Here is a 27,277-nt window from a genome sequence, read left to right as displayed (position 1 = left end):
CAAACCGCATACTCCCCTACTATATAGTAGGTGAGATACATGTACATAGTTGGTGTAATACATGTATCTCGGCTACTATATAGACAGTAAGTATGCGGTTTGGGACGCAGCCCGCGGCTTCAAGCAGTCGTCTATTTGTACGTACAGCATGACAAATAATTAACTGCACGTGAAGCGTTCATAAAATGAAAAATAAAAACACCCAAAACTGTATACGGTACCATAACGAAGACCAACTGTATGTTGATACATGAAATTCTGGAAGGACGGTGTGGCGTGAGGACGTAATGACGTGTCGTTAGTTGATCTATGTTCTATAACATGTACAACATGAAAGGAGTATTCTAAAAGCGACCCATGCAAACACCTTAATCACAATATTGTCTTATTCAGAGTAAGGTCAATAATTAGATTACTGCTGTCCATGTAAACGTAGTCATTGTGATACTCGAATTACGTTGCTGATGACATTTTTTAGGAAGTCATTTGTAACTGTAACAGAATACATTTTTTAAATTACCTTCCCAACCCTGCTGATAACATGACCAAACATGACCATTATCACTTGTGTTTGTAATCATTGAAGTTGTTTTGCTCTGATTAAACACCATTGTAACTGACCTCAGAGCAGCACACAACAGCTATCATTACACAGGATTAACAAAAATACAACCAACAAACCAGCACAAGAATTGCTAAACACACCACAAATATGTCAGTATAAACATATTCAATGTGATTCAGGGTGCAGTTGACTTGAAAGAACAAAATGACTCCAATCACCTGATAAGAAATGCATACTATTATGTTCCAATATTGCAATGCTACCACCTCAAAAAAAAATAAAAAAAAAAAACAACCTGAACGTCACTCCTTGTAGTGACGCACTGTCCAGTTTAGTGTCTTTTCCTCATCACAGAGTGTAAGCTCCTGCTAATTTCCCCTCTCTATACGTCTGTTACTGGCCAATGGCTGTGGAGGAAGGTGGCCCATTCCGACATTTCGTGCACTGCCATGTGTCTGTTTTGATTGAACTCCATTTTCATTTGACATCATTTATCATAACATCAATACTTACATCCATATCATATCATTTTATGGTAGTATCTCACAGCTCTACCCAACAGATGTAGTGTCAGGCAGGTGGGAACTGTAGGTCATTATACAGTTTCTCTCTGCTTGTAAAAGAAACTAAGAAAATGGAAGGGGGTGGGGGGGGGGGCGGCGGAATCAGAGAGAGAATTGTCCTAGCTAAGAGAGAAGAGCGTGTGAAGTAAAAAGGCTGAGAGAGGGACAGAGAGGGGGCGGATGTGCAGAGATTCACAGAGGACAGGCAGACTGAACAACTCGGCGACTGACTTCTGGGACCTGGTTCTTAGACACACACACACACACACACACACACACACACACACACAAACTGCAATTCACTGGGGTCCTGTTATTTTATGATCTGGATAAGAAGGATTGCTTTACCATTACAAAAACACTCTGTGTGTGTTGTCTGTGATTTAGAAATGTGAAAGCATGAACGACTAAAAACAGAAGTAAAAAGAGTGTGAGTGTGAGAGAAAAACAAGAATACAGAAATCAGTTCTCAGTACTACTGTATCTACAGTATCTCTCTCTTTGTCTCTCTCTCTCCTTCTCTCTCCCTCTCTCTTCTCTCTCTCTCTGTTGTCGTACTACTACTACTCTCTCTTCTCCCTCTCTCTTCTGTCTCTCTCTTCTCTCTCTCTCTCTCTCTCTCTCTCTGTTGTCGTCATACTACAAATTCCTGTTTAGTCTAGACTCCAGACTCCAACAGTGGAGTCACTCTGGAGTGTTTAGTATCTCTCAGATGTGTGTGTGTGTGTGTGTGTGTGTGTGTGTGTGTGTGTGTGTGTGTATTGGAATATTAACAGGCCTTTCATTTTATAGTCACAGACAGGACTAACATTAACAGTAGAGCTACGCTATGCATACATATTTCATGAACCACAGAAGCTAAAAACAGTTTTTCTTAAGCAAAAAAAAAAAAAAAAAATCTTGAACTTCATTATTTCTGATTCAGTTTAATTTCTTTACCGATATTATTTTCCTGTAGCAGATATTTTGAGACCTTGTGTTTAGAAAGTTTTGACTAATTGTTATTTACATGCCACTGAACATATATGATCAGTTTTACTTTGCAATCAATTATAAAATGAACAGGATCTGAAAAAAAAAAAAAAGTTCACTATCAGCTTTGACCTCACTCGTATGGCTCAGGCTCCCAAATCACAAAATGGTCAGATAGAGCCTTCAAATATTTGTTTATTTAAAGTCCCCATGAAATCAAAATAGAAGTTTTTGACCAATACGGATCAACAGTTTTGATGACATCATTCTGCAATTCAGTTCCTTATGGGATATTCCGTTGCCGTTGTCGAGCGAGAGAAATGATATCAGCAAGTATGGGGTGTAAATGTGTCTTTGGCCATTCTAAAGTTTGGTTAAGAAGAAAATGGCTTGAATTCACTCACTTTCAATTTTTTTCCAATTAAATTTTTTTTTTGTCAAGTACGGCTTAGCCTGGGCTGTGAGGTAAGCTAAATACTATTGGAGCCTGATATGTCCCACCCTGACTTCCTGTTTCAGGGGAAATTGCGTAATCGGTAATCGGTATCAGCTGCACAAATCCTGATCAGAGCATCCCTAAATTATAATTATATTTACTGAGAGATATTAGTCAATTTTACCCTTGAATAGATAAATATTATGCAAGTCTGAGTAGTATCTAGTGTGTGTGTGTGTGTGTGTGTGTGTGTTCTGTTATTACACTGTTTTGATTGAGTCACTTTTTTAGTGGTAGTCTGGACTTTAGTTGCCTTTCAGTTGATTTTGTTTTTAAATATTGAGCAAATATATGGTATTTTCAGTGTGTGTGTGTGTGTGTGTGTGTGTGTGTGTGTGTGTGTGTGTCCTTGATACTTATGAGGCCATCCATCAGAGAGCTGAGATTGCTCTACTGCTGCATTTGTTCTGCACGGAGGCACTTTCCTGACAGGAGCCATCCAGTATTCAAAGACACACACACACACACGTGTATATATATATATATATATATATATATATATATATATCCGCACACATACACTTGTGCAGTTTCTCCTGTGTTAGCTCCTGATTCAGTCTCTTTTCTGCATGCTTCATTGGACTTCTGCGGGTTTGTTTCATCTCTCTCTCTCTCTCTCTCTCTCTCTTTCTCTCTCTCTCGTGCTGTCATATTTTCTACTCTTCCTTCATTCTGCCTGACAGGCACTCATTTGTTGTTGTCTTTCCTTGCTTCCCATCAGAAGCCTTTTCTCAGGCGTCCCACAGAGAGAGTGATGGATAGAGGACAGAGAGAGAGAGAGAGAGAGAGAGAGAGAGAGAGAGAAATGGTGGAAGTAAATGAGTTTTCAATCTCTTGTTGCCTGTGTGTTTACTGAATGTTACTGGGAATGCAAATGTTACTAATGCTGGACTGGGGATATGATATTTGACCATTTACTGGTGTGTGTGTATGTGTGTGTGTGTGTGTGTGTGTGTGTGTGTGTGTGTGTGTGTGTGTATGAGACCCATGTACAACATTTAAAATTCATTAACTTCTTTTTTCCATTATTTAATATCTGCTTCAGTTCACTAAGTTATATCAGTGTTATATGTGTGTGTTAACATGGGGGCACAGTGGCTTAGTGGTTGCCATGTTTGACTTGCACCGCTAGGGTTGGGGGTTCGAATCTCAACTCTCTGTGTGGGCGGAGTTTGGATGAGTCTCCAGGTGCTTCAGGGATTTCCTCCGGGTTCTGCTCCAGTTTCCTCTCCCAATACAAAGACATTATTATTATTATTATTATTATTATTATTATTATCTTCAAAATATTCTATAACACTTACAAAGTGTTGTGATTTGTGTTTTTCTGCTCAGCCTTTTTTTTTGCTTATATTTAATATTTATGTAATATTTACAGGTATCTAATGCTATAATTTCATAGGATAACACACACATACACACACAGCATGCTCTGTAGGTCAAAACACAAAGTGCTCGCTCACACAAGTACTTATTGTTCTGAAAGACTAGTGTTGAGAGAGAGAGAGAAGGACGTGTGCAGTGTGGAGAGGGTTCAGTCATAACATCGTGGTTAGTACTTGGCAGTTCCGAGTGTGAGGTCATTGACTGTGGGTAGTCTCCATTCTGCACTCTCATTGGTTCAAAGGGAGACAGGGGTGTGTCTGTGGTCTGGGAGTCAAACACAGGACTGTGTATGTGTGTGTGTGTGTGTGTAAAGGAATCACACAAGCATGCTCATGTTCATTTCTCACACCCTTGTTCTATGAGCATATGGACAAAAGTAGGCCATGCATAATTAGAGTTTCCAACCAAAAAAACAACAACAAACAAACAAAACAAAACAAAAAACCACAGTGCTTTATCCTTCGGAGAAATAGATTTATCTAACGCTACTCGTGTCCGCTCTCCAGTAAAGCACAAGCACTTGTCTTTAATAATTGCTGTAAGGACCTATTTAGTCATTAAATGGCTGTATTCAAGATGAGAGTGCTAATAAGTGCGTATTTTATTGTCTAGGAGTGCTTGCTGAGTCGCTGGGATGTGTTCTGGCGCTCGGTACGAGGATCTAATACGATAATGGGATGGAGAGAAATAAAGTGACAGAGATACAGTACTTATCCTTTTCCGCTCGACAAGAGAAGCATCTGAAAGTGAAGTGAGGATGGAGTGTGTTGTGTGTTTGTGTGTTTGGACATCTGTCAGCATTCACCCCATGAGCGCAAACCTCAGAGCCTGGCATGCAAAATCTCCCAGGCAAATTTTCATTTTAGCAAATGAAAGTGTGTGTGTGCATGTGTGTGTGTGTGTGTGTGTATCTGTGTGTGTGGTGCTGCTGATTACTGAATGACACAAGAGAGAGAGAGAGAGAGAGAGAGAGAGAAATATTTTTCAGCCACATTCTTTACAATGAACCTAATTCATTAAAGACTGTTTTGCTTTACCAGAGGAACAATGCAGGAGAAAAGGGGGCAAGAGAAAGGAAATGGGAGGGAAGGTGAAAACACACCCAAAACAGACCGAGAAAGTAAGAAGGGGGATCTTGACGGGGCAGTTGAAGCTACAGTGCTGGCCGGAATCTTTTTTTCTCTCTCAAACAGAGGGGTCCAGGATTTCCTCATCTTCTCTTTACTAATTAGACAGAGGTGTCAAGTAGAGATTTGTGTGCCTGCTGATTCTGCTGGCTATGGAAAACACACACTCACGCACACACACGCGCACACACACACACACACAGTTCTAGAATGGAGTGCTTGTTTTTTTGTTTTTTTATATAGTGTTTGCTTCCTACACAGCACAGCAAAAAAATAAAAAAGTCCAGTGTTGGATTAATGACTGCTGAGTGAAATGAACAGCCAGGGTGTTGAATCCAGTCTTTGCAGTTCACACAGAGAAGTGTCTGTCAAGCGTCTTTTAGTCGTCTGTCTCACAAAACAGATTCGCTTGCTTCCATTTGAACTAGGGACGCATCAATACCATTTTTTTTCCCCAGACAGGGTATAAATACATGTTTTTGGTTCTCATCATTACTGATAGTGATGTAACCTACTTAGTAATAAATAAATAAATAAATAAATCAGAGGTGTCATTAAACGTTTGATTTAGCACTGGGGTTCTCCCTCATTTTAATCTTGGCTAATTCCCACCCAGGAGCCACCTACCAGCTGAGGACGGTAACTCAGTCCGTACAGGATTTCACAGAGTGGTTTTATGATTGTTGCAGCCAAAAACGTTTGATTTTTGCTGCGGCTTTTTTTTTAAATTTGCGATGCGACTGGATGGAAAACTACTTGAATCGATGAAATTGTTTAGCGAAGGTTGGAGGTTCAAGCCCCAGCACTGCAACTGTCGGGCTATTGAGCAAGACCCATAACCCTATGTGCTCCAGGAGTGCTGTATCATGGCTGACCCTGCGCTCTGCACTGGGATATGTGAAAATTTTATTCTACTGCATTTCATTGTCTCTGTACAATGACAGTAAAGTTTAATCTAATCTAATGAGCTCAGCGACACACATACTTGGCTGTTGTCAAGAGAAAGAATGCCACGCCTCCCACGCTGATAACAGGGCGGACGCGATTGTTTCGCGTGACTTGGGAGTCACATTATTTAGTGCTGTGTGTTCCTCTTATGCTAGGTTTTATGTTGAAGATGTTATGCTTAAATTCTATCTTTAAAGCGTGAGGAAGCACTCAGCAAGCGTAATATCAGTAAGCACGCTCATTAAAAATAGCTATGTTCTCATCCACATGTTTTTATGCGAGTTTTGGAATATCGCATTCAAAAACGCTAGACGGAAACACCAGATGCGAATAAAATCTCTAAAATGCGCATAAAAAAAACGTACAGTATGTGCTCAATTGAGGCGGATTTTTATTCGATGAGAAGAAATGCGCATAAACTAAGATGGAAACACGTTTACCGAATAAATTCCTCAATGTGCATCAAAAAATGTTTGTGACTTTGCCTCAACGAAGCATGTGATTGGATAATTGGCTCAGAAATACACACACAATACACACAACAGTGAACTATGGTTTTGCTGATGCCAAATGTCTCGTCCACAGCTTATACAGTTTATACAATCCTCTGTGGAAACTGGGGCGAAGTGGGTCCCATAACTGGACTAACCAGCGGTCTAATCTCGTTGCACAGCATCTCAAATGTTGTTTTTGTCATTCTGAAATGCCTGAGCCAAAGTCTCTCATCGAAATGATTTGGTATATTTACCTCCCAGAATCGTCTTACATTGATTGCTTCCCTGGTTGCACCAACTTCCATTTGTATTCCATTGATACTTTGCGCCAGTTTCCCCGGACGTGTTGATTTTGTTCTCTTGAACACATGGGAGGGAAACGGTGCTTTATTCGCAAATGTTTTATTCCGATTTTTCTTTTTTTTTTTTGCCTAAGTTAAATCCACGACTTGGACAGAAACATAGCTAGTGAGCACATGGTGCCATCAATTGCATCTTCCAGGATATAGGAGCACATGGCATTGAATGCTGGTATCGAGGACATGTAAATAAGCATGATATCAGACCGATACACGATACCAGCATCGGTATGGACTAGGGTTGTCAAAAGTACCGGTACTTCAGTACCAAGTCGGTACTAAAAAGGAAAAAGTTCCGGTACTGATGCGCTGCCTGACAGGTGGTCAGTTGGGAACTTTTCATGGGTGCACCGTGCAACAAGAAGACATCACAGCCAAAGCAGCAGCAGCTCCGCTGGTCACCATGGCTGCGTCCGAAACCGCATACTTACCTACTATATAGTAGGCGAAGTACACTGACTTCTCTTGCTTTCAGTGCTAATACCGCTAAGTGTGTAAATGCCGCGCCCCTATAATTTATGTGCAGATAGATTAACCGTGCTTTCAGGTGGAGTGGCTGCTTACACGCAGGTGAGTTTAAAATGATGATAGCGGTTGCATTATGAATGTTGGAGCATAGTTTAATTGGAGAGTATTATTTAATTGGAGAGTAAACATCCTCGTTTTTGTTTACATAATGGTTAGCATACGCGTGTTTAAAGCTAATACGGTCAGGAGTCCTTATTAACCATTTAATGCTTTTATTAACAACTTGTATTGGGGTAAAATATATAGGAGGACATGATGGGGTTCACTAATTTTACACACCAGAGGCTTTTTGATGAGCTGTATATCTGAAATGTATGTGTTAGAAAATAATAGATGTGTGGCTAGGACTGTTTGTCTTTAACATCAGTCGGTCAGAAGAACATTTCTATTCTTGTCTGGATAACTCTAGTAGCTTTAATAAATGTAATAATAAAATAGTGTGTTGTTCAATTAGCATGTTTTTGTGTTTTGCTTTGGTACCGGAATTGGTACAGAGTACCGTGGAATTTTATTAGTATTGGTGCCAACTACTGAAATTTTGGTACCGTGACAACCCTAGTATTGATGCATCCATAAGTTTACCCTTTCAGTCCACATGAGCTTTGTGATAAGCTCAGCTCATTTATCCTGCTGTGTGAGCAACCTGTGAGCATGTGAGATCCATTTAAATCACACACTCCAACCCACTTTCTAGATTAGTTTGAAGACAAAATCTATAACCGTGAGATGATAATAATAATACTCATTATACCAGCATGGGTAATAAGAATAAAGACAGATATGGCTGTTTATTTACAGTCCCATCATCTCATATCTATGGATCACATCAGACTCAATGTGTATGTTATTATTATACTTATTACACTGTGTGTGTGAGTGTATGTGTGTGTGTGTGTGAGAGAGAGAGAGATGGATGAGAATAATCTGTATCATGTGTGTTATATCCATAATAACATGCGTGATTACTGAAACATTGGAATCCCTCCAGTGTGTGTGTGTGTGTGTGTCTGTGTGTCTACAGAGGTGATTTATTTTGGCAGCTGTAATCCTAACACACTTTTACAACATCTGCATGTGTCTGTGCACAACGTGGGGATATGAGCATGACAGTAAGAGAAAGAGGAGTGGGATAGCAGGAAGGGGGAGGGATGTGTATGGGGTACAGGGGCAATTAGAGGCAAAGAAAAATAATAGAAGATGGAAATATTGGAAATAGTAAGCATGTATGTATTGGGTGCGGGGGGGGCTTGAGGGGTTTCCTATGGGTACTCAGGTTTCCTCCCCCAGTACAAAGACATGCACTGTAGGCTGATTTGCATTTCTAAAATTGTCCATAGTGTGTGAGTGAGTGCATGATTATGCCCTGCGATGGGTTGGCACCTTGTCCAGGGTGTCCCCCGCCTTGTGCCCCAAGCTCCCTGGGATAGGCTCCAGGCTCCCCGCAGCCCTGTGTAGGATAAGCGGTATGGATGGATGTCTCAGAATGTACAAATGATTAGTGACAAATGATCGGCAAATTTGGAGACAGTCTACAGCATGTTGAAAAGACACGTTATCAGAATGTGTGGAGTTACATCCGAATTCACCCGTGTGTGTGCGTGTGTGTGTGTGTGTGTGTGTCTGTGTATACATATCTGCGTGTGAATATACTCTTGGGAAAGCATGCTGCAGCTCACACTGTAGTGCTGAGTGATGTTTAGCCCCTAGCCCCCATCCCCATCATTGTGTGCTAGTTTACACACACACACACACACCCACACACACACACACACACACGCCCGGTTTAGAGGAAGGAAGTGCTGGAGTGCTGCTGATAGTTCCTGCAGGGTGAGAACCAGAGGAGGATTGAGTGTAGATCACCACATTGTAAAAAGAGTGTTTTAAACAACACATTGTCTCCAGAGACAGAAAGGAGAAAATAGAGATGGAGTTGTTGTAAGCTGCTGTCAGGGGTGTAAATGTATTATGTTATCATGTTATTCCATTAGTTAAAAAAAAACAAAAAAAAACAGGTAAGATTGCTCAATCATAATCTCACACATGAGGAATGTGAAGCGGAAAAAAAGCAAACTGCCCTTGTTTAAACCAGGCTTCATCACTGTCGAGCCCAATAAATCCTCTGATAACTGTGTGATTACAGTGTAAACACATCTGTGTGTATATTATATCTACGTTTTATTTCTGTCACTTCGCATATATTATGTTTCTGTGTTTGTACTTCAGCAGCTTTTGTGCTGTGGAGTAATCAATATTTCAGTTAAAGTCCATTTTGTGTCTGTGTATGCGTGTGTGTGTGTGGGTGGGTGGGTGTGTGTAGCTGTTATGCTTTCTTACCTGCAGCAAAAATGTCTCTGAGTATTAATCTTTCCGTTGACACCAGGGAAGTGTGTGTGTGTGTGTGTGTGTGTGTGTGTGTGTGTGTGTGTGTGATAGAATACATAGATCATATGGAGATGAAGAAGGTGAAAAGCACTGAAACACCCAGTAAAGATACAGTATAGTGAAATAAGGTTTAAATGAGGTTCTAAAGATACCTTATTGTTTTGTTTTGTTTTTTTTAATCTACTGAAATGGTTGCTTAATAGAGAAGTTATAAATATAATATAATACAACTTGTACATAAAACTTCTTTCTCTCAGTCCTCAATTCTGATTTACTGCTCAAATGCATTGTTTGTAAGCTTTTGTACTGAAAGGGGTTTTTTCCCCCCATGGTTATGGATGATAAAGATATTTTACATTTTACATGATATTTTACAAGCTTTATCCTAATTATAAGTCTGTTAGGTTTTTCAACCTAAGATTGATTCACAACGCATTTTAGCACTAGAGCAGATGAACCTGTTAAAACGTAATGTGAATAAAAGCCAAGTCACTACATGAACTCTAACCTCATATACCCGCCCATTTTGGGTATTGGGTGGGGTCATGTCTTTTTGGAAGTATATAGTATTAGTATTCCGGACATGCTGTATATTTTAGCATTGTTTAATGTGAGCCAACAGGCTATCTATCTCGCACATCGCTCAATGAACCCGTCCATCCATCCATTTTCTGTACCGCTTATACAGGGTTGCGGGGGATTCTGGAGCCTATCCCAGGGACCTCGGGGCACAAGGCAGGGGACACCCTGGACGGGGTGCCAGTTCATTGCAGGGCACAATCACACACCCATTCACACACTACAGACAGTTTAGACATGAAAATCAGATTGCAATGCACGTCTATGGATTGTAACCGGAGTACCCGGATGAAACCCCTGAAGCACGGACAGAATCTGCAAACTCCGCACATACAGGGCGGAGGTGGGATTCAAACCCCCAACCTCGGCGGCATGAGGCAAAGATGCTACCCACTTAGCCACCGTTCGTCGTCCCCCACCCCCCAGCTAAATGAACTGGCTAATAATATTCTACTTAACCAGATAACATGCTAGTGCACTTATCAATCTACAAAGATTAGTCAACATATTCACTCACTAACAACGAGCTAGCTATCTGCCTAAAGTTAACCGTTCACTGAACCAGTACTGACCCAGACTGAATCATGAACAATCCTATCAGTGCAATCAAGTTAATCTGTATGAAATATTTAATGACAAGCTTTTTAAAGAGGTTTCAGCTTGAGAGTGAGGGTGATTGTGGAGTTGGTGAAAGAAATTCTCAGTCAGTCTCTGCTTTAATCAGCTGCATAAGAGGACTGTCTAATCATTACTCAATATGTCAATGAACCCTTTGTTAATATATGAAATGACACACTCATGTTGACAATTGTTTCATTTTTTCCTCATGCATTAAAAGTCTGTGAACTTTTGTTTGTGTGTAGTTATGTGACATGATGTTATTATAACCTTATATGTTAGTGAATTGGAATTAAATTTAGTGCTGCGCCCCAATTCGCCTACTATCCGTCCTAAATAGTATCCGAGATTAGAATTAGTGTGTCCCAAGTCGTAATATGTTGAAATGAGTATCCCAAAGGGACCTGGATGGTCTATTATTTCCGGTAGATTTTCAAAGTGTGGCTCTGGGGACACTTTTTTCAGGTAATATTGCCCACAAGTCCTTGCCCATTGGAGGAGGAGTTTTGTGACGGTTTGCTTCGCCGAATTCAAGAGGTGTAAATGAAATGAAAAATAAATCAAGGGAATGGTCAATTGAATTATATAGTATACATTTGATAAGGAATAATGAATGAAGAAATGCTGAAATGTGAGGAGGTGTTTGTTTAGGGTGACAGTGTGTGTGTCACGATTCCCCCTTGAAGCAGCGTGCTCTAAGCGCGAATGCGCGAGCACCTGTTTTTCCGTTGTTGACCGTAGTGACATCTGGACACGTGTGTTTTGTTTATGTTGCTGTCATGTCTCCTCCCTGTCCTCTCATTGGCTGGGATTTCACGTGGGTCTGTATTGCTCTCAGCTGCTAGCAGCTTAGACGCTGATTATGTCCGCATATATACCGCGCGCCTCCCAGCACACAACGTGGAAGAGTAATACTTTAGAGTTAGTTTAGTTCGTGGCGTAGTCATAGTCACGGTCCATGTTTAGAATTAGTTTAGTTTGGATCATAGTCATAGTCACGGTCCATGTTTAGAGTTAGTTCGCGCTGGATTATCCGCTTCCAGTCCCTCGTCATAGTTTGTTTCTTGTTTTGTTTATCGACCTAGGTTCCTGCCTTGCCCCGTGTATGCCTGTTTGCCAATCGCCTGACCTCTTGCATGTTTGTGGATTACGTTTTGGATCACGTTTTGGATTTGTCTGCCTGTCTCTCTTTCTAATAAACAACTGTTCATCCAGCACTTGCATCCGTCCTATCTCTGCTCCGCCACGATTCGTGACAGTGTGTAACTAGGCAACAACCTTTTCTTCCATTACTTGACGTGTTAGTTTGTCCCAGTACTTGCATACTCTTTTGCTACGCACTCAAATGTATGTACTTTTTCTCCATAAAATGAGTACATACTTTTAGTGCATAGTATAAGTAGGCGAATTGAGACACAGCCTAGGAGTTTACCACAACTCACTAGCACATCAACCAATCACCACCACTGTTCATTCATGAATCCATGGCAACGGGGTCAACTCCGCCCTCACTCTTAGTTTAGGAATTCCTTAGTAAACGTTCCTTTAGCAGTTTGAATAGGTTTTAAAAGAAGGGAACTCTTAGTTAAGAACTTTTAGTGCCACTTAGGAAAACTCTTCGTGGTAAGATTAGACTCTTTGTGAACACAGATTTCTTTCTGTATTTCTCTTGAAGCCTGAATCTTTCAATGTCCCATATACTGGCCCACACATACATACATATATATATACACACACACACACACACCCTACTGCGACATATCCAATTCTAACCCTCAGGAGGGCTTCATGGGAACAACGCTCTTCGTCTCCTCTGTAGGTGGTCACCCTTGAACACAAAGGCTGGCTGCCTGAACTGTCACACAGGCGGTGTGTGTGTGTGTGTGTGTCAGTCCAGCTAGTGGACGGAAACCATGGAAGAGAGGATTCACTCTGAGCGGCAGACAGGTTTTTAGGGGGAAAGAGATCAATAACGATGATAATAAAGCACACGATTATAGTGAAAATAAAGTATTCATAATATGCCGTTTTATGCAATGTTTAACCTTAAAGGTCCAGCTAGAACGTAGAATAATAGATATCTATTTCATTTTAAATGCCCAAGAAATGATTAAACTATTAAAATACTAGGCTATATAAACTACTGGACGTCCCATAGCCGTCCTTGGTATTTGCTAGTCAGTTAGCTAACTGCTAATAAACTAGCTCTCGCTTTTGTCACAGGTAAACACAAACAGGGTTTCAGTAGCTGAGTTTTTATGTGTACAGTCACATTTCTGTATATTTATGTAACAGTAGCTAAACCTGTCAAAGATATTATAACACATTTTGCTCAATTAGCTAGCTGGTATAGCGCACGGGCTCTGTGGCTAAATGTTCCCACCTCGAATAATTAGCATGTAGAACACCGAACTTGTTTCCTGACATGACATTCAAAGCATAACTCTTCGCTAATTACTGATCAAATCTGAATACTTTTGCTCTGTTTGAACATATTTGGGCCAAATACGAATTTATATCTTTAAAATCTGCCACCCAGACAGAGTTAGCCATTTACAAATTTAAAAACAATAAATAAATATAAGTTATTGAGTCCAGGGTAGTTTATCATTCTGTGACTTAAAACCACAGGCACAGTTGAGGCCAGTGGATGAGACTGGATGTGTGTGTGTGTGTGTGTGTGTGTGTGTGTGTGTGTGTGTGTGTGTGTGTGTCCCTGCTGACCTTGCCCTGAGGAGAGGGGGAGGAATACAGATGGCATATGAGAGATGGTTCCAGGATGATGAAGAGGCTGTTTTAGGAACAGCACAAACAAACTAGCTTCCAGTGGGGAAACATGGATAAATCCGTTAGATTAGTAGCACTTCTCTGCTGTACTAAACTGATACACTAAGATAAATTGATCTCCAGTGTGTGAAACCATTGCATCTTTTTTTTTTTTTCCTAAACACACAGCAATGTTAATCAGTGCTTCACCAAATGCTCTGTTAAGCCTGAGCTCAGTAAGCTGCACTAATAGGATGAAGCCAGTGCTAATGGTATGAATGTTTAGAATGGGATTGATAATATGAGTGTGTGGGTTCTGCTCAAGTTCGGTGTGAGTTTCGATTCCCAGCACTGCATGCCTGAACCCAGCTGCAGCTCCAATGAATGGTGAATAAACCAACTGCACTGCCAAGTTAACACTGGCCTGGCACCAACACTTTCAGGTGTGTGTTTGTGTGTGTGTGTGTGTGTGTGAGAGCGAGAGCGTTAGAGATGGTGCAGGGTTAGTATTCTAACCATGCTGGAAAACACCAGGCATTATAAGCTGGTTATGGCTGGATTTTTCATCAAGGAAATGCTTCTACCAGGAATTGTTTTTATGTGTAACAAATCGTCTCGCTACTTTTTTCAGCTCCTCTTTTTCTCTTTGCTCTCTTTTTCTGTTTTTTTTTTTAATGACACACTCCATCCCATTTTTAATAAATAAATGCACACTGGCTTTTGCTGCACATGTTTCTGTGTGTGTGTGTGTGTGTGTGTGTGTGTGTGTGTGTATGTGTCTGTCGGCCGGCCTGTGTTAGACAGAATGTGGTTGGGCAGCAGTGGATAGTTGGCATAAAGGATGGCACAAGCTGCCAACTCCAGGCTACACAGAAAGGCAGTCTTACACACACACACACACACATACACACACACACACACACACACACATACACACACACACATACACAGAGAGAGACGGCGAGAGATTGAGGGTTGATGTGTGTTGTTTTGGAAGTAGGTCAAGCGTCATATTTATTAACATCCCCTTACGCCCAACTTGCCCCCCATTCCCTGTCTCGCACTCGCTTGTTCTCTCTCACTCTCTCTCTCACTCTCTCTTATATACACACATTCATGCTCAAACAAAGTGTCACTTTCTAGATAAATATACTTGTTCTAGTCATTCAAATAAATCACACACACACACACACACACACACACACACTGCGTTTGGTTGCCTACCAGCCAGAGACAAGCAGATACATAATATAAAGTGAATACTCAACACGTAAATGTACAGTTTATCATTTTAAAAGTGTTTCTAGACCTGTAATAATCATATCATTGTAAACAGACCCTTAAACACTCTGTGGTTCTCAGTATTATCATACAATATAATGGACAGTTTCTTCATTTCAGGTTACATTTTTCTGGCCCGGAAATGATTCCCACCCTCGTTTAGAACAGAGCTGTTAATCAATGCTGATTCTCCTCCTAAAAGGCAAACCATGAGACATATGTGTGGGTTTGTGTGAGTGGGGAGTGGGGTTGGTTCAGCAGAACGGGATGAGTGGTCAGTGTTTTCACTGCACGTACTGCAATACTCCTTATAATCAGCAGAGGGCTATCAACATGACAATCTGCTCCTTTAACCCTATTAAACTGCAGAGAACTTTCTTTTGTCTTTAGAGCATTATCATTCTTTCTAAGACAGAAATGACATTTATTTCACCTGAAACCAAATATACTTGGGATAACTAACACTTAGTTAGATGGGGCGGGGGGATGGGGGGATGAGGGGATGAGGGGGTGGGGTGGACGGCGATGGCTTTATGATGTTTTCATTCATAGAGTGATGATTTAGTCGGGGGAAATATGCAAATGACAAATATAAGAGAATTTAAGTTTGGTTTGTGGGGAAGGTTTTTGTTTTGGACTAAAATCTACTAATTATGTGTATACAGATATTTACTGGGGCAGCACAGTGGTGCAGTGGGGAGCTCAGGTTACTGTCTGTGTGGAATTTCTCTGCATGTTCTGCCAGTGTCTGTGTAGGTTCCCTCTACGTTCTCTGGTTTCCTCCCACCTCTCAAAAAAAACCAACATGTTGGTCGATGTATTGCTCTTGTGTGTGAATGTGAGTTTGTCAGATGGACTGGCGTCCCATCCCGGGTGCATTCCTGCCCCACGCCCAGTGTTCCTGGGATGGGCTCCGGATCTGTCACAACCCTGACCAGGATAAAGTGCTTACAAGTGCTTAAAAGCTTACTGTGCAAGGCTGTGTTGAATCTGATTTATAATGGTTGATGTTCCTGTCGAAAATGAGCATGCAATAATCTATTTACTAAGACTACACTTATGGTCAGTCAGTAGTTATTAGCTGTAGCATTATGCTTGCACTGCTGCTCATCATTTCAGTCCAGTCTCTCCATTAAGCGTGGTTACTGTGGAGATAAAAGCCTGTTCGCTGTGGCAATCAGTGTGTTTAGTATCTGCTTCTGCTCCAACAGCTGGACCCACGCCAATCCACACATGCACACTCACACACGCAAGTGCACAGCTCAGTTCTCTCCAGTACATTATTCTGTCCTACTTTCTCTCTCTCTCTCTCTCTCTCTCTCTCTCTCACACACACACACACACACACACACACACACACACACTTCCTTACCCTTTTATTTCATGTTTTGTCTCTTTTTGTCTTTTTTTCCCCTCCGTCTTTATTTCCTACACTCCCTCAATGCCTTACTGTCACACACTCGCACACCTGCTCATGATGAGGTTACACAAAGACTGTCTCTATTTGTCTGTCCTTCCCACTGTCTTCTTCATCACTGTCACTCACTGTTTCCCATGACAGTTCAACTTTAGCTCGGCCTATGTTTAGCACAACTGGGTGTGCCGGTGTGTATAAGTGTGTGCTTCCATGGTGAGATGTAAGAATGGTGCAGATGGCTCACCGCTGTAGTTTAGCATGCCTCAACAAATGTGTCAGACACACACACACACACACACACACACACACACACACACACATACTGAGTCGTCAATGATTTCATTTAGATCCACTCCAAGACCTGGGAAGTGGGGATGTGGTCAAAAGGGGGGTGGGGGTGGGGGGGGATCAGTGTATATAAAAAAGAAAAGAAAAAAAGAAAAAGACACACTCTTTTCAGAAAGAGAAACATGAGGCTTTAATGGGTGTCTCAATGGGTCCATTAAGCTTTTTTTGCTCGATCAGCTGCATATGTTTGGTGCAATTAAGGTCTGTCGTCAGCGAGTGGACGTGAGGATAGGTACAGCTACATGGTCACTGCACAATACACAGTGCTGGGAGCAAGGTCAAACACAGGAGGTCAGGGCTACACAAAATCCAAATGCCTTTAGCTGCCAAACAGCGTACAAACAAAGAGAGTAAATGCTACAATTCACTATGCGACAATGGTATTATGCGACAAAGATTAAAAAATGTCTGTTTTCTTATATCGCTTGAAGAGTAGGCGATTTTCCTTAGCTTATTGATTTATTAATCTTATTTGCACCTTTAAGAGAAGAACTGTGCACACACTTGATCTTTTCAGGTTGTTATGTGTACTGTATTGATGGTATACAGTTGCTGAATGACAGGGCAGTGTGCTGATAAAACGATGGCTTTTGAGAAAGACACACTATTTAAATTCAAGATTTTCTCCGCTCCACTGGATGCCACAGGGGGGAACTTATCTCTCCCTTTGTTCCTTTTTTATACACACACACACACACACACACACACACACACACACACACTCTCTCTCCCTCTCTCTCTCTCTCTCTCTCTCTCTCTCTCTGCCACAGTTGCTTTGTGCCTGCCAGCTAAGGGAGCGGATTGCTTCGATAACCTCCGTCGTGATGTCTAACCTATTAAATGCACCCTGAATGCAATGAATGAAAAGCTTACTGTTATGCATAAAACAGAAGGCGTGCGCTTGTGTGTGTGCGTGTGCATGTGCGTGTGTTACTTAGGAAAGGAGGTTGCCAGAGGTTGTCATGAGTGAGGAATAGAGATTTTTTTTTAATGTTCCAATACTGCAACAACAGCAACATAAGTCATCTTCATATGAAGGACCGTCATGTTTTTTTTGTTTGTTTTTTTTCCTCCCCTCCTTTTAGCATTCATTTCAGCAGCTTAGAATAATGAAGCTGAGCCTTTTGTGCAAGCAGGGAATGCTCTCCATTGCCTGTAAGTAGGCAGGAAGCGATATGAAAAATTCACAGTATGGTAACCATACAACCCAAAAGTATCATAGTATTTGTTTACAACTTAACATTATCAAAGAGAATGACAGAAAACCACAGCAGCAGGGCTTGTACTGAATTATTTAATAAGGGAAACTGATAGGATTAAAATGGTTGTTCCTACCCCTTTGGCGTATTTCAAGAAACATATTGTACTCGTAATAATGTTTATTTTGCTAGGTCATTATCACACAAATGTTATGCCTCTGGTGTAACAAAATATTAACTGTACAACTATTCCAGAGTTGTCATGATATAGCATTAACTTTGCTGCTTATGAGGTTGTAATAGATCAGGTCATGTCCCTACTCTAGCATAGCTTATTGCTGCCAATGCAACAAACAAGAAAGAGATCATTTGTTTTTGTCTCCCTAAACCTTCTATACAATAAGTGACACGGGCTTTCCACATAAACAAAACAGTCTGGTGTGAACAAGACCTAGCACTCATTTCTGAGGTATGCCAAAATCCCTCTCACATATAAATGTGTAATGTGGGTTGATTGCTGAGGAAACACTGTTTTTTGGTGATATCAGTTAACAGGATTTCCAAATGACTCTTTCGGCCAAATGCCAAATCCTTTTTTATATAAACCAAATATGATTGCAAAAAAGCTTAAGTGGGTGGTAAACCATGTAATCTGGAAACATTAGCTTCCAAGGCATGTGCTGTGTTTGTTTGAAAGGGTGCACCTTATGCCATCTAGTGTTCGTTCAGGAATAAATGACATACTTCTTGCAGAAGCAGAAACATCTTTATACTACTCTATGTATTTAGTAGAACATAAAGAGAAGCCCATACGACAATCTGTTGTACCCTAGACAAATAAAAGTAGCTGCTGAAATGGCTTCTGTTTCTCTTAGGCACTTGATTGAAATGGCAGTCTTCAGGTCTTGGTAGGTAGCCGTTACTCTAACAAGAGGATTTGTCCGTTCTTTGTTGCAGCTGCATATTGCCAGGAGTGAGGTGTACGATCAATAGCAATTATCAGCAGTGGTGCTGCAGACACAGGCCATTCATTTCCTCAGTAGAGCAACACAACCCCTACCCACAGCACACACTCATGTACACAAAAGGCCATTTTAGCACCTTGAAAGATAGCATGCATGGTGGTGATGTTCATACTCATGTTTGCTATTAATTACGAATGTAAGATTTGTTGTTAGAGATCAACTTGAATTAAATTTTCAATTACAATTGTTCAAGGTTAGGCTATGACTACGGTTAGCCAGCCTAGATCAGGCATGGCAGGATAGTTAAAGAAGGGGTTGTGGTGGGAGTTTGTTTGTTTAGTTGTGGGAATCAGAGTATGGGAATATGGGAATGCCTGCTCAGACTGGAAGACTGGATGGGTGCAGCATTCAAGCAGAGCCAATGCAAACAACAGTCCACTGCTCTGGGAAATGGGGGCTGGTTTGAGTTCTCTCTGGTTATTTACAGATATTTGTGGCCCAAGCAGCTGGAAGAAGAAGCCTATGATGAACAAACATGCATGATTGAGGTGTTGTGTGGTGGCAAGAACCGAGTTCTTGATCTAGGCAATTCTTTTGAGATATAAGCTCAGATATAAACTACATTTGTACATGATTGCCTTTAGAAAATGAAATGAGCAAGGAGAGTGTGATAGACACTGTATTTTAATTCTGCCATCAGAGCATGCATACTTTAGACATTATCAGATGTTTCCCTGTGAGACTGATAACCAAGTATGGAAATGGAATGTAAGCTGAATCGCTCACGCTCTCTCTCTCTCTCTCTCTCTCTCTCTCTCTCACGCAGGAACAGAATGTAGGGATGGTGCCGCATCTTCAAGACCCCTCTGCAGGGCCTCGTGCAGGGCAGACCAGTAACTATAATATGCTGCTGAGGACTCAACTAATGAGGAAGCAGGTCAGTGCAAAAACCCAATAATGTAACAACAGTGTTTTTTCTGTAACCAGTGACTGTCTGTATTGCGGTTGCATAGATATACTTCCACCATTTGCTGAATATTATGCTCACATTCTGATGATCTGATACAGTAAACCATTATTCCACTCTTACTACCTTACTCCAAATTGTTAGAACTGTGTGACCCCATAGCATCTGCTTTTGCCTTTAGGTTTTTTTTTTTGGACTATATTGGTAATAATTTCTGTCTTGTGCAGGAAAAGCAAAGGCAGATAGAGCAAATGAATGGGGGACAGATGCCAGATTGCCAGCAGGTGGCACCGTTTCAAGGTAGTGATACAACATGCCTACATATTGTAGTTATTATTACCAAAACTGTCTTATAATTGTTTTCATTTTATACTTAAAATTGTGCAGTTGTGAAAAAGAAGGCAAGGAATAGAGATGTGGAGATGATAGAGCTCTTATGGTGTTCCTCAAGACATCTCTATTTTTTCTCACAGGTCCAGGTAGAACTATACCCCCTGAATGTAGTGGTTACCCTATGGGTGCACCCCAGCATCCCAACCCCGCCATGATATCCCACAGTGGCTCCATACTACCCAATCGCATGAATCTTCCCCCTGGATCTTTATCCCAGGTGGGCCACTCTGGTCCCTACATGGGTGCAACTGGCCCCAAGCAACCATTCTACCATTCCTCACAAGACTTAGGGATGCCCATGCGCCCAAGCCAGAGCTTGATGGGAGTGGGAGGTCCTCCAAGACAGCCTACCCACCCAGGACACGTTGTAGCTCGACCGGTGATTCCTGGACCAAGCTTGGGAGGGGGTCCAACTAACCACCTCCGGCAAGCTTTGCATCAAGGCACCACTATTCCTCCACGCATGATGTGTGCCTCTCAACAGCAACCACATTCACAAACCCAGCTGTGGCAGAGCCAACAAGGGGCACACCCACACATGGACCCTGTAAACCACCAGCACCTCTTCCCCAGTGGAGGAGCACCTCCAGGTTGTGGAGCACCTCAGTACCCACAGAGACCAGGAATGCCAGCCAACTTTGCTGCTGCTCGACCTCCGCCAAACCAGCTAGCTCCAGGCATGGTAAGCAGACACATGCAAAAGATGCCCCCTGGGCAACCTCTTCCCTCCATGAGCCAGCAGGGCCTTCGGATGCGGGGTCCTCTGACCACTTTGGACATCATGAAGCCTGGAGCTCCGGCTATGATGGACCCAGTTCATGGCATGGCACCCCCAAGCTATCCCTCAGTGGACAAACACAGTCTGACGCAAGGCTACAGTTCTGGACAAAATCCAGGAAGTAAACTAGCCTCCTATGACTATCCAGCCCAGCACCAGAGCAATGGAAGCATGACTGTAGGACCTCAAGGACCCGTGGGAGCTGGAGGAGGCGAGGTGGACTTCATAGACACTTTAGTGGGTTCCAATGATGACTGGCTCAACAACCTTAACATGATTGATGAATACCTAGAGCAGAACTCATAGGGAAAGTCAAAAAATTGCTGGGCAGCTAGAAATCCATTGTTTGAGAAGGTACCAAACCAAGCCTGTATAACTATCCTATACAAGTGAGAATTGAAAGGTTGGAATCAGACACTGCTATGTGCCTGTAATGAAGCTGGTCACTGAGATCTGGGCTACTTTTTAACAATTTTGCAGTCATGGCTAGGGTCAGAAAACAGTGCCCCTGAAAGGCATTTATAATAGTCAACACCTAGTATGCTGGCTGCCCTAAAGTTCTCATGTCAAAGATTGCTCAAGGGTTTGCTCTCTAAATAATTGTGCTTTAACTGTCTTTAAGGACAGTTGATAATCTGCTTCCGCTGGGCTTGGACACTGTGTAATGAGCTGATCAGTGTTTTCACAGCAAAGCAAATGAGGGCATTCATTCATGAAATATAATAACCTGGTGCAGTTCACATGGTTGGACCACATCAAAAAGCTTGATGGCTTGTTTATCACCGTGGAAATACACCTGATGTAGTAATTTCTCATGTGAGCTGTTTGGTGGTATTTCAAAAGGGGCTTAATTATGTACATGGTAAACTATTTTGTAAAATATGTTTTCGTAAACTGTAACATATAAAAGGGAAGTAGACATATTTATACTTCTTTTGTGCAAATACATTCTTTAGATTTCCTTTGTAAATAATCAAAATGATAAGTATATGAAGAAGACGAAAACAATGTTGTAAAATAAAACAATTCAATTGATCTTGTAAACTCTATTGTAATTTGTAATATGCAAGACAATATTGTTAGTTTTTGCAGTAATACTATGTATTACATTGTTGAAATATTCGTTATGGTTTTGACATAACTGGACTTCTGGTACTCCTGTGTGGCTAAAGAAAATTTGTGAGGTCAATTTCTGACACTACTTGCACTACAAAAGTCCAGTGGTCCCCTATTTGTGTCTTCTATTCCAACACATTTTGCACTAGACATTGTTCTTGTCTTTGTCATAATCTGTATCATGTGGGGATATCTGCCTGACAAAGGGGTCACATCATATAGGGATTTTATATCTTTAGGTGCAAGTATGTACACATTACTCATCTATATGTCAACATTAGTGTACAAAATCTACACTAAGCCTATTCAAGTTTTCAGCATTTTGAAAATACTGTACCACCATCCATTATGTAAGAGATTTGCCACAAATACCACTTAAAACTGCATACACTAGCCCCAAGTGTTTTGTGCCAGAGTCCTGGGTTTCCCTTTGTTCGTGGTCTTTTGGCTAAGGGCATGAACTTTAGGCCATTCTGATTTGTGCTTTCTCTGTGATTATTCAATTTTGTCTTGTTATTTTTTAGATTGAACAATAAACTGTATAAATGCAAAAAATGGGTGATGGGTGCTTTTTCATATTGATTTCAGTTTGCAATTTTTTTAAATCCTTATTTGCACACATCCTGATTTTGATCCAAAGCTGTTAAATAGATTTTGGCTCCCTGGACGTGTTTGCTCTTCAAGTAGCAAAGTAGCCACTAGAAACAAATCACAGAGTAACTAACAAATGAGACATGAATCAAGTGATCATAATTTAGTTTAATTGGTGATCTGAAGTGATCTATAGTGCATTATCCTTGATTGATGCAGTTCATGTTTGGACAAGGCCATGTGTGTCCTGTTAGATCATTAATATCATTACATCACTGCTATATCATTACTACTGATTACCCAGTCAAGTTCCCTAAATGTTACGAAGTCTGTGTACAGCATGTGAAATGTTAAAATACTGAAAGCTATAGAAGAGGCTAGAAGACTATATCGGCACTGTATTATACCTGTAAGTCTTAAGTACTCTAGTAGGCTAGACAGAGAAATGTTAATAAATGTCAAACGCCCTTATTAAATTCAGAAATACTATATATGGAGTAATATTTTAAAATAAAATACCACTTATGTTAACTACTTAATGTTACTTAAAAAATACTACTATGTTGTTTTATTGGCATTTGCCATTTAATAAATACACTGGGGATTCTACATTATTGCTTACACCTCAAATCTGTCATTTATTGATCTAATATCAAGTAAGGTGAGCAGCTTTGCTGGGTTATTATTACATCACGATCCCAGATGACTGTTCAGATTCTGCATTAAAATTAAATAAGCACCTTGTTCTGTAGGTAAGAACAAGCCTCCAATATATCCACAGCAAACAGAAACAGCATGGCTTTTTGCAGCAGCCAGGTTTCTAGGAACCTTGTTTCCTGTTCATAATATTTTATGCGGGCAGCACTGTGCTGCAGTGGGTAGCGTTGCCACCGCACACTCTCAGCAGTGGGGATGTGCCCAGTGTCCCCAGGATATGCTCTGGATCCATCATCACCTTAACAATGATGATCTACTTAAAGTATGTGTATTAATGTGTATTACAATGGAAATACGATCACAATTCAATACAATTGCAAGACCAACTATGATACACTATATGGCCAGAAGTTTATGGACACCTGACCATCGTACCCATATGTGCTTACCGAAGATCCCATTCCAGATTTATTCCTCCTTTGCTGCTATAATAACCTCCACTCTTCTGAAATGGCTTTCCACTAGATTTTGGCACGTGGCTGTGGGGATTTGTTCTCATTCAGCCACAAGAGCATTAGTGAGGTCAGGCACTGATGTTTTGTGAGGAGGCCTAGGGTGTAGTCAACATTTCGGTTCATCCAAAAGGTAGTTTCAGTGGGGCTGTGGTCAGGGCTCTGTGCAGGAAACTCGAGCTCTTCCACTCCAACCTTGACAAACCATTGTATTCATGGACATTACTTTGTGTACAGGGGCATTGTCATGCTGGAACAGGTTTGGTCTAGACCCCTTAATTCTAGTGGTGGAAAACTATCATGCTACACCATACAAGGGGCAGTGGTGGCTTGGCGGTTAAGGTTCTTGGTTACTGCTCGGAAGGTCGGGGGTTCAAGCCCCAGCACTGCTAACCTGCCACTGTTGGGCCCTTGAGCAAGGCCTTTAACCCTCGCTGCTCCATGGGTGCTGTATCATGGCTGACCCTGTGCTCTGACCCCAACCTCCTGACATGCTGGGGTATGCGAAGAAAAAGACTTTCACTTTGCTGTAATGTATATGTGACCAATAAAGACTCATTATCATTACAAAGACATTCTATACAATTGTGTGCATCCAACTTTGTGACATGAGTTTGGAGAAGATCTATGTAAAATAGTGCTGAATATTTACATTTTACTGCGCTTAATTCAGCATACATTTATAGCATACATAAGAATCACACAGGACCTGCTAGTTGGTGAGATCTTCCTGATAGCATCAACATTCTGAACACTCCACTGCATCTCGCTTCTTTATTTTTGTTTAATTTGTTTCACTCTGAGGTCAAGATGATAGTTTTGCTTCCACATTGCTTGCTGATACACTGTTGCACCTGCATTTGTTTCCTTAGAGATGAGAAATGTAGATGTACAAAGAGTAATGTATGTCAAATGGGCCACAAACTATAACACTGTGACATTATTAACTGCAAACACAGTGCATTTACACGCTCAATTGCATAGTGTAGAAAGCAAGTCAAAAGCAAAGTGTTCCTTTAGTAATGACACAGCAGCTCTGCACAGCCTCATAGCTAAGACAGGAAGGAAGTCAGTAATGGCAATGAGACAGCCCATTAACACCTCTAAAATATCTTCCGATTTGTATATATATATATATATATATATATATGTATATATATATATATATATAAAAGCTCGCTGTACGCTGAACTGTGCGTGAGTACAAGTGAAAGAAAGCAGGCTCAGGGTGTAGCCTAGATCCTGTGTTATTCAGGAAATACAAAATACTTCATGGACACATATTTTAGCAGTAGTAGGGCAACTGCTGACAGTCACTACGATTGCGTCTGTACTCTGTGCAAGCTTAACTCAACTCTCTCTGAGACCGATAAACTACTGACTATAATGTCCTTCTGACCATTCTGTGTCTGTGTGTTTAAAGAAGCATAAGCCATAACCCACGATAGAAATCCAGTGATTTGCTTAGTGTAAAAGACTTTAATTTTATCCATCTGCTTCACATCTGAGAGAAACAAATGGACACATGGGTAAAACAGGGCATAGTCTGCTGTGTAATCAGAGGAACTTAACATTTTATGGCTTCCCAGTTGTCACTTTTATGAGACCTAGTACCCTAAGTCTGTCCTCTGTTGAACCATTTGCTTGAGTGTGTAATGTAACACAGGAAAGCAGAGCTCTGCTACCTTTGGTTTATGTAAACAGCAAGCAGAGCTGAACCCGGGTACATTAACTTGTTAGGAATGTAAACCATACCATGGCTTGATGGAGATATTAATAATATTAATATAATACAGCTTCATGCTGCTTTATAGAGAAAAGCTTTCATTCCAAAATGAGAGTTTTCAGGCAAGATAACCATTCACTCTCGAATATATTTCTAGTCCATATTTTGTTTCGCTATTTTAAAGGTTATACTGTGTCACGTGTCTTTACCAGAAAAGATTCAAAAGATATTTTGATATTATTCTCATGCCAACAATGACAAACTAGGAACTAGACCCTTAGGACTGGCCCAGCTCAACTGTAAACTTGTTTTAGTCAAAGTTCCGTGATTGTAATACTGAGAACTTCATGTAATAACACGTGTGAATAGCACAGTTCCTACATTGTTGGCTTTATGAATGAAGTACTGTCCTGAAAGAATCACTGGTCTAGCATTCAGAAAATGTTCTGAAAGAACTGGAGCTATTAAATAATGTTGTCCCCTGTTTTATGATTTCAAATCAGATTCACTGGAATCAAAATATAAGATGCTTAGAATTAGTCATCCCATATTCATGTGGATGTTTGTTTGTTTGTTTTTTAAATAAAAATGATAATAATAATGATAGTAAATAAAATCAGGTTGTGTGAATTCAGGAGAACATATCCACTGTACTCACATAAGGTCTGGATATAACCTAGATCCAAGCTAGGTTTACTTCTCCATGGCATGTAAGGCAGTCACAATATCATACTGATTGAACTTTGAACTGCTAGTGTAATAAAACAGGGGAATTCAGATTCAATTCTCAATAACATGACTTGAAGCAGCAGTAAGTTCTGGTTCTGAGTTTGATTTTACGCCATACTGACACTTATTTATAGTCCGAGCAAAAATTCAACTCCTTTAAATTGTCGGAGTGTCTGACTTGACAAGCAGCCAATCAGGGTGCTGAGCGCGGTCACATGACTCGGGCAGAGCGCTTCCTGCGGCGGTGTTAAACAGACTGGCCATTTCAGCAACGGACAATTACAGTTATCCGGTGAGTATACGCGTTAGCAAGCGAGAATTTGTGTCCGGTTCACTCGTGTTCTTTATACGAGCTTTTCTTTTATATTCTTGGTCTGCAGAGTTTTGGGTCTTGATTAAATGGGCCACTTGGGAGCAGTCTTTCAGATAGGCCCGAGCTATTTCCTGGTAATAACACGGTGCCTACGCGTTTTTTTCTCCACCTATTTTCGGATAAACCCCGCCTCCTCGTTAAGCTTGACTAGCACTTCGCGGTTAGATGCGTGCAATTGATTGGGCAGTGAAGCAACAGCCAATCACAGTGCAGGAGGCGGGACACGACTAGCCAGTCCACACTCGGAAGGCTGGGTTTGTTAGAATGCGGATGGGAAAAAACATTCCAGCACTGTTTCTTCTTCAAGCTAAACAGTCTTTCATGTCCTAACTCGGACTGTTCGCCAAACTCTGTTGACGGAACAGAGAGAAGTTGTAAAAGTTCCGTTTTTACACGTGTGCACACGTTGATGGCGTATTGATATATAATCGGGTTATTTAGT

General features: G+C 41.1%; 2 protein-coding genes across 3 annotated transcripts in view; both read left to right on the top strand.

Annotated features, from left to right (window-relative positions):
* Positions 1-25,046, top strand: part of si:ch73-211e3.1 (trithorax group protein osa) — a 34,172-nt gene extending 9,126 nt beyond the window's left edge. The window contains exons 2-4 of the mRNA XM_053629050.1: positions 19,820-19,930; positions 20,188-20,260; positions 20,434-25,046. Coding sequence (XP_053485025.1) covers positions 19,820-19,930; positions 20,188-20,260; positions 20,434-21,437 — 1,188 coding nt within the window. The 3' untranslated portion in view covers positions 21,438-25,046. The remainder of the gene's footprint in view (positions 1-19,819; positions 19,931-20,187; positions 20,261-20,433) is intronic.
* A 1,607-nt stretch (positions 25,047-26,653) lies between these two features.
* Positions 26,654-27,277, top strand: part of mtm1 (myotubularin 1) — a 36,063-nt gene continuing 35,439 nt past the window's right edge. The window contains exon 1 of one of the 2 annotated variants that reach the window (XM_053629047.1): positions 26,654-26,754. The gene's annotated coding sequence lies outside the window, so the exon portion shown is untranslated. The remainder of the gene's footprint in view (positions 26,755-27,277) is intronic. The other variant, XM_053629048.1, reaches the window with a different exon arrangement.

This window comes from Ictalurus furcatus, chromosome 7 (genome assembly GCF_023375685.1).
Source record: "Ictalurus furcatus strain D&B chromosome 7, Billie_1.0, whole genome shotgun sequence".
NCBI lineage: Eukaryota > Metazoa > Chordata > Actinopteri > Siluriformes > Ictaluridae > Ictalurus > Ictalurus furcatus.
This window is presented reverse-complemented; position numbering and strand designations above follow the sequence as displayed.